This window comes from Gekko japonicus, unplaced genomic scaffold (assembly GCF_001447785.1).
Source record: "Gekko japonicus isolate JY-2015 unplaced genomic scaffold, Gekko_japonicus_V1.1 scaffold1020, whole genome shotgun sequence".
Lineage (NCBI taxonomy): Eukaryota > Metazoa > Chordata > Lepidosauria > Squamata > Gekkonidae > Gekko > Gekko japonicus.
In genome coordinates, this window is record NW_015177039.1 from 281165 (window position 1) to 289772 (window position 8608).

At 46.7% G+C, this 8608-nt stretch overlaps 1 protein-coding gene across 1 annotated transcript in view; it reads right to left on the reverse strand.

The window, feature by feature from the left end:
* Positions 1 to 8608, reverse strand: part of RPS6KA2 (ribosomal protein S6 kinase, 90kDa, polypeptide 2) — a 244302-nt gene that overhangs the window by 28042 nt on the left and 207652 nt on the right. The window contains exon 13 of the mRNA XM_015428014.1: positions 6440 to 6570. Within this exon, the coding sequence (XP_015283500.1) occupies positions 6440 to 6570 (131 nt within the window). The remainder of the gene's footprint in view (positions 1 to 6439; positions 6571 to 8608) is intronic.

Sequence of the window (8608 nt, forward strand, 5' to 3'; positions counted from 1 at the left end):
CCCCCCCCCCGCAAGGCAGTTGGAATGTCTGGGGTTGTGTAGGTCCCAGGATCATGTTTTAAAAGCTGCCTGGGGGATTATGGACCATTCACACACTTTCAACCTTAACATACCTCATAGGGGGAGAGGAGAATGATGACAGCTGCTTTGGTTCCCACTGCAGGGAAAGACTGCCCTTTCTCTAGGCAGAGGCTGGGGGGGGACATAGGGTTGCCAACTCCAGGTTGGAAACTTCCAGGATATTTTGGGGATGAAGCCTGCTGAGGGTGGGGTCTGAGGAGGAGGAGGAGGAAGAGGGGGACCTCAGACAGATACAATGCCATACTCCCCACCCTCCAAACAAGCTGTTGCCAGTCTCCAGGTGACAGCTGGAGAGCTCTTAAAGCTCTGGTGCTACTTCAAAGTGCTGCAATTTATTGACAGAGTAGTGTTTTGGCAAATCTTTAGGAATTGTTTGGTGCATTTACGATGGGGCACCCACCCAGAGCCTCTGGCATTTTCTCACTCTGCTGACATCAAAACCAATTTAAGGCAAAATAAGAGGCTACTGAGAGGGGAGGAAATAAAGTTGCCAGCTTTAGGTATGGAAATTCCTGGAGATTTGAGGAGTGGAGGCCGGAGAGGGGGACCTCAGACAGGTTACAGTGCCATAGACTCCACCCTCCAACCCAGCTATTTGCTCCTGGGGAACTATTGTTGCCAATCTTGGCCCAGCACCCATCACACCATTCTCTTCAACCCCCTGCTGTGCAGCAGACTTTCCCCTAGGGTTGCCAATCTCCAGGTGGGACCTGGAGATCTCCCACTGCTACAATTGATCTCCAGATGGCAGAGATCAGTTCCCCTGAAGAAAATGGATGCTTTGGAGGGTAGACCCTATGACATTATACCTGCTGAGTCCTTCCGCCGCCCCCCAATGCTGCCCTCTACAGAATCCACCCCCCAAAACTCCAGGTATTTCCCTCCTTATAGCTGGCAACCCTACTTTCCCCTCAGTGCCTGATGGTAGGCAACTTAGTTTGGTCCAGTCACCTACTTTGGCCTTTGGGAGAAAACATATTGGGGCCAATTCTGATAGGGTTGCCAACTCCCGATGGGAAATTCCTGGAGATTTGAGGGATGGAGCCTGAAGAGGGTGAGGTTTGAGGAAGGGTGGTACAATGCCATAGACTCCACCCTCCAAACCACTCAGTCCCTCATGGGGAACCATTGTTGCCAATCTCCAGGTGAGGGCTGGAGACCGCTCAAAATTACAATTGCTCTGCAGAAGGGAGGGCGGAAGTCAGCTGAAGTCAAAGGGGCAGACAATGGTAGGTTGATGGTTAGCTGGGAAGGAGATGGGGTTGCCAACTCCAGGCTGGCAAATTCCTGGGGATTTGAGGGGTGGAGCCTGGAGAGGGTGGGGTTTGCGGAGGGGTGGGACCTCAGACAGGCAGAATGCCATAGACTCCACCCTCCAAACCAGCCATTTCATCCTGGGTAACAATTGTTGCCAATCTCCAGGTGAGGGCTACAGATCACTCAAAAGTACAACTACTCTTCAGGGAGCAGAGATCAGTTCCTCTGGAGAAAACAGTGGACTCTGTCATTATACCCTGCTGAGGTCACCACAGCAAAATGACACTGTTTGCCCAAAGCCAGAGCACTCCCCCAGAGCCTCTTTCTAGATCTCGTTGTATTTATTTCCACAACGGGCTTTACTGCTAGTACCTAATAAAGAACAGGAAATCAGGAAAAGCACCAGGAATTGATGGAGTACCAATAGATTTATTACAATCAAACCCAAAGTGGTGGGCAGACGTTTTAATCCCTCTCTATGATAAATAACTAAGGGAGTATTCCTTCTATCTGGAAGAAAGCTTGGGTCATATCTATTTTTAAGAATAAAGGGAAAAGGCAGGATCCACAGAACCATCACCCAGTTACCTTCCTCTCAGTTACTGGGAAACTATACGGACCTTATTTAAGCATAAGATTGAAAGAATGGCTGGAGGAGTCAGAAATTCTGAGTGAGGAACAAGGTGGGTTCCACCAAGGATGCTCTGCTGTTGATCACTGCCTGGCTATAGCCCATTTGCTTAAGAAATACACTCCTTCAGTAAGTAATCATCTACATGTAGCCTTTATGGACTTATGCTCAGTATTTGATAATATCTCTAGACCTAGACTATGGCAGAAGCTAAAGGAAATCACCATCATCAGATGCCTGCTATGGCTATTGACTAGACTATATAAAGGCACAGAAGTGAAAATCAGATGTAACCCTGAAGATTCTATCTCAACCTATAAAGGTGTTCAACAAGGTTCTCTTGTATCTCCTTACTTATTTAATCTACATATCAGTTATACCATCAAAGCAGTTTCAGGACCTACTCACCATGCACCTATCCTTAATAATCAAAATCCTTCAATTCTAATTTATGCTGGCTCTTAAGGTTTAATTATAAATGCTGAGAAATCAAAAGTAGTTGTCTTTGCAAGAGGATGTTGACCAAAGAAAAAGGACTGGAGGATGGCAAACAGCATTTAGATATTTAGGTACGATATCTTCCCAAGCACTATCTTGGAAAAATCAGTTCCAGTCTGTCTCCTATAACACCATATTTAAATGCTTTGAGTTGTATTTTTTCACACAGAAGGAGGGACGTATTACCCAGCAGCTATAAGGACTTTTTGGGGTAAAATTAATCAAATTATACTTTATGGCACCAGAGTGTGGGTAGAAGTTATATCCGAGACTATTGATTCCTTAGCTTACCGAAGTGTGTATTAAGTATAACTATTTGCCAAGACTTTGCAATTCCTTCATTAGAATCAGTAGCTTGGCTGGACACATTTAGACTCAGGATTAATATTCTTTTAAACTATAGATCTCAATTCCTTTTTAGACAAGGAGAAGATCCCTTCCAGAGTAAATGGAAGAGGCTGGTCGATCAGAGACTGGAACAACTAGGCTGATTTTGCACTGAGCAGGGGGTTGGACTAGATGGCCTGTATGGCCCCTTCCAACTCTGTGATTCTATGATTCTAACTAGGCTTTACTCCAGATTTACTATTCTCAATGGGAAGCAAGAAATCTGCATTCCAAAAGGTCATAAAGCAGCTATTGGTGCTAGATTGCAGAAGCACAAATTAGCGAGCAAGTTCCCTTGCCTACAATGAACTTGAACCTCCAACTACCATATCAGCATATGTTCCCCGATGTTGTGATTTTTTGGGGGGCTGCTAGATTGAATACTGTATTAATCCCAGAAATGAAAGGTCGCTTTTTGGGAGTTCCCTTTTTAGAACCCTGGTGTTTCTGCAATATGGGGAAGATAGGCTTAACTAGTTATCAAATGTCCCAAATTCAGTGAGGAGAGACAGAGGTGGATTACCCTGTTAAACTGAGAAAAATGAGCTCACAAATATTAATTTTTTTCTTTTATGATCTAAGGACCCATATATCACCAGGTCACTGGCATCCTACCTTTTAGCAACCCAGCTTAATTAAAAAAAAAAAAAAAAAGCTTTTGTGACTGGAGTGAGCTCCCCCTCTCTGTGTGATTAGTCTTAAGGCTGTGGCCAAAACAGCCGTATCATGAACGGAAAGGAAAAGGGAAGGAAAGGCAGCCCTACTTTGTATGTTTATTTTAGTGAAGATGATCGTTGTATTGCCAATCACATTTGTCCTGTGACTAGACAGGGGCTGGAAGAGGTCTAACTCCTACCACAAAGGTGCCCCCAAAGTGCCCCCTTTCTATCTTTTGTAATAGTGAATGGCTGCCATTCATTCCTGTGGCAGAAGAAACCCTGCATGTAGGGGTGTTGCCATAGGTTTTAGGGCAGCATTTGTCCATTGCTCTTGATACTAGACAGCCAGACCTCAGTTATAGGGACCTTACTGGAGGCTGCAATGTAGCTCTGAGCAGAAACCCACAACATCTAGGGTTCCCAGGTCCAATCTTCTCCCTGGCAGGTGGATTAGGGGGCATTCCAGGAGGCGGTGTGATGCCATCATGTCCTGGACCCAGCTTGCCCCCGCCCTCACCTTTCCCCAACCATTTAAAGGAAACCTTCCCTTTAAATGGTTGGGGGGGGGGGAGCAAGTGTCAAGCATGCCAGCCCTGCAATAGGGGAACTCCCGTCTTGCAAGGCAGGAGCCAGCAGCCCCTGCTGGAAATGAGTGGGCACTGGGCGCTCCTGCCCTGTAAGAGGGGAACGCTCCTCTTCCAAGGCAGGAGCCAGCAGCCCCCGCTGGAAAACAGTGGGAACCAGGTGCTCCTTCCCTACAAGAGGGGAACTAGCCTCTTGCAAGGCAGGAGCCAGGCCAGCAGCTCCCACTTGGAAAGAGCGCCTGCCCTGCAAGCAGTGAATTTGCCACTTGCAGGGCAGATGCATGCGGTGCCTGCTCTTTTCCAGTGGAGCTGCAGATGACTGTTGTGGGCAGGGCTTCCCCTGCTGGCCATCTGGCTGGAATCAGGTCTGAGCCCTAACAATCGGGGGAATCCCCGCCTGCACCTGGGGACTGGCACCCCAAACAACATCTTGTGATTAATAAACTCTCTTTTCACATACATGGGTTTGCTATAATATAATAATATGTAAATTGCATTCTATACTGCAATCATATACATTGAAAGTACTCAAGGATCGCTATATTCCAGAAACAAATCAAAGCCTGAATAAGAGAGAATAAGAGAAACTGAATATGAGTTTGTGTAAGAGTGAGAGAGAGAATGAATGCCTTTACTAGGCCTAATTCTACAAAAGTTGGACATAAGAGAACATAAGAGATGCCAATGTTGGATCAAGCCAAAGGCCCATCCAGTCCAACACTCTGTATCACACAGTGGCCAGAAATACCAGTGCCATCAGGAGGTCCACCAGTGGGGCCAGGACATTAGAAGCCCTCCCACTGTTGACCCCCCCCCAGCACCAAGATGACAGAGCATCGCTTGCCCCAGAGTCCCTATCTATACCTTGTGGCTAATAGCCACTGATGGACCTCTGCTCCATATGCTTATCTAATTCCCTTTTGAAGCTGTCCATGCTTGTAGCTGCCACCACTTCCTGTGGCAGTGAATTCCATGTGTTAATCACTCTTTGGGTGAAGAAGTACTTCCTTTTATCTGTTCTAACCCGACCGCTCAGCAATTTCATGGAGTGCCCACGGGTTCTTGTATTGTGAGAAAGGGAGAAAAGTACCTCTTTCTCTACCTGCTCTTTCCCATGCATAATCTTATAAACCTCAATCATGTCACCCCTCAGTCGTCGTTTCTCCAAGCTAAAGAGCCCTAAGCGCCTTAACCTTTCCTCATAGGGAAAGTGTTCCAACCCTTTTATCATTCGAGTTGCTCTTATCTGCACTTTTTCCAAAGCTATAATATCCTTTTTAAGGTGTGGTGACCAGAATTGCACACAGTATTCCAGATGAGGTCGCACCATTGATTTATATAGCGGCATTATGATATTGGCTGATCTGTTTACAATACCCTTCCTAATAATCCCCAGCATAGCATTGGCCTTCTTTATTGCAGTCACACACTGTCTCGACATTTTCAGTGAGTTATCTACTACAACTCCAAGATCTCTCTCTTGATCAGTCTCTGCCAGTTCAGACCCCATCAACGTGTATTTATATTTAGGATTTTTGGCTCCAATGTGCATCACCTTGCACTTGGCCACATTGAACCCCATTTGCCATGTTGACGCCCACTCGCCCAACTTTGACAGATCCCTTTGGAGTGCCTCACAATCCTCACTGGTTTTCACCACCCTGAACAACTTCGTATCATCCGCAAATTTAGCCACTTCACTGCTTACTCCCAACTCCAAATCATTAATGAACAAGTTAAAAAGCAGTGGACCAAGTACTGATCCCTGTGGTACCCCACTGCTTACACCCCTCCACTGGGAGAACTGCCCATTTATACTCACTCTCTGTTTTCTATTAATTAGCCAGTTTTTGATCCATAAAAGGACTTGTCCTTTTATCCCATGATTTTTGAGCTTACTTAGGAGCCTTTGATGAGGAACTTTATCAAAAGCTTTCTGGAAGTCAAGGTAAACAATATCTATTGGATCCCCCTTGTCCACATGTTTGTTCACCCGCTCAAAGAACATTAACAGGTTTGTGAGACAAGATCTTCCCTTACAGAACCCATGTTGAGTCTGCCTCAATAGGTTTTGTTCATCTATGTGCCTACTAATTCTTTCCTTAATAATGGTTTCCACCAATTTACCCGGTATCGACGTCAGACTGACTGGCCTGTAATTTCCCGGATCTCCTCTGGAACCCTTTTTAAAAATGGCAGTGACATTTGCTACCTTCCAGTCCTCAGGAATGGAGGCTGATTTTAAGGAGATATTACATATTTTTGTCAGGAGATCCACAAGTTCACAAATTCTGAGATTGGATGCACCCAAGTTTATCTGTTCATTGGAGACCTCTCCTTACCTGGACAATTGGATGAACTGTGATTTTGTGCAGGTCTTGCTGTGCAGGCTCCTGCACCAGGCTGGAGGCAACGAAGCTGAATCCTCTGAAGAGGTGATGAGCATTAGCACTTGGGGGCACTCCTGGGGAATCTACAGGGAGAGTGAGAAGCAGGACCACGATAGGTTGGACAAGAACAGCACAAGCTTTCCTGCCATTTTGCCTCTGCAGGCCATGCTAGATCTGCACCACATGGAATGGCAATTGTCACAGAATGGTGGGCTCAGCAATGAAGATATAAAATGGACCTTTGAAGTAAATAATAATGTAATTTAAAGTAATACCATGCGAACACTGCTCCTCAAGCTTGTGATAATTTTTATCGCCAGAAATATAATTTTGTTGGAAGCTGGCAATTTTAGGCATCCAACCAGAGTGTGAGGTGGATTTTATCACTCTGCTAGTTTCCTAGATTTCCAAATGGGTGCAGGTGTGTTGAAATTTTTCACCATTTGGGTGTACAACACCAATGAAACTCACTATATGGTGAATATGTCTACCACAGTAAGGTACCACTCGAAGCTAGTGTGGTGTAGTGTTTAATAGTTGTGGCCTCTAATCTGGAGAACTGGGTTTGATTCCCACTCTTCCACGTGAAACCTGCTAGGTGCCCTTGGGCCAGTCACAGTTCTCTCAGAACTCTCTCAGCCTCACCTACCTCATAAGGTGCTTGTTGGGAGATGAGGAAGGGAAGGTAATTGTAAGCCGTTTTAAGACTCCTCAGGGTAGAGAAAGTGGGGTATAAAAACCAACTCTTCTTCTAAACTGCATTAATCCCTTGGGAGGCCCTTTTTAGACTGTTTACACATTCAATGTTAGTGATAGCCATCACATAATACCTGGTAAGCAACAGTGATAGGTTCAGCACCTACTAGAAGTGGGTTGTTATGTGACACTCAAAATTATGAACAAATGTCCTACAGTGCCAGAGTAATGTAAAAAACCCTCCACTAAATGGGAGGAACCCACCCTCCATGCCAACATTATGTCAGCAAGCTGCCATTCTGTTTTCTGTGACCTCTGTGTACATATCCTTTCCCTGTTGCACCCGGCTTGTTTTCTATCATCCTGCTCCTGCGTTGGAATGCACAAGATAACTGCTGGAGGTTGTGTGGGGGAGACGAGGCTGTAATGCTTGCCTATTGCTTTTCTCATGAGTACTGCACCTGTGTTTTGTCTGATGTTCTGCCTGGTTCCCATGGACTGGGCGCGCAACCGTTTCATTAGCCCGCCAGCGGGAATGCCATTCATTGGATCTGTATCTGTTTGAATTTCCTTTATTATGCTTGACCTAACTGTGTATCCCCAGTTCTAACAAAGAACGTGTTTGAGTATGTCTTCAACGCTTTGAAATAAATTTTGCTTTTCTTGAAAACGTGGATTTATTCTCGATGCTTGGGGATCCAACATATTGTTAGAACTCCCTTTCTCCTATCGTTCCGAATCTGGCAAGATCATGAGCGGAACTGAGGGAGATCTACTTAACACGGAGGGGGACTCAGGATCGGTCCCACATACCTCCGCTTCTTTGGTGTTCACGACTGCAGCCTCGGTGGAGGGTGCCGTGGGGGGAGCGATTCCCCGCCTGCCTGCACATCTGTCTTGGCCGCCTCCGACCCCTTCGCACTGGGGTCCGCGGAAGACTCAACAGCAGGATGACTGGACTATGTACAACACTCAGGGCACCCGAGAGGTGTACTCCCGTCGGGGGAGCGGATTACGTGAGAGTCTGTTTGACAAGGGATTGTTCCCGGAGCCGGGGACTACCTCGGAGAAGGGGAGTTCCAAGCAAGACCTCGAGGAGTGGATGTTCGAGCCATCGGGGCCGCGAGGCCACGCAGAAGATGAGGAGGGCACCGGAGCCTTCCAAACGGAAGAGGACTATGACCCACCCCCGGACTATCGACCTCGGGACCCCATCCCGGAGGAAACTACCGGGGAACGACTAGCAGAACTGGAAGACTCGGTGAGAGACTTAATGCGGGCATTCCAGGATGTGATGGAAGGTCTGCCGGGAATGATGGACGTTAGAATGGCTAATTTCCTTGACGCACACGCCGCGCAGCAACAAGTTGCTCCTGCACCGGGATTTCCCGCGCCGCCGATGCCTGCTCAACCGCTGATGGGACC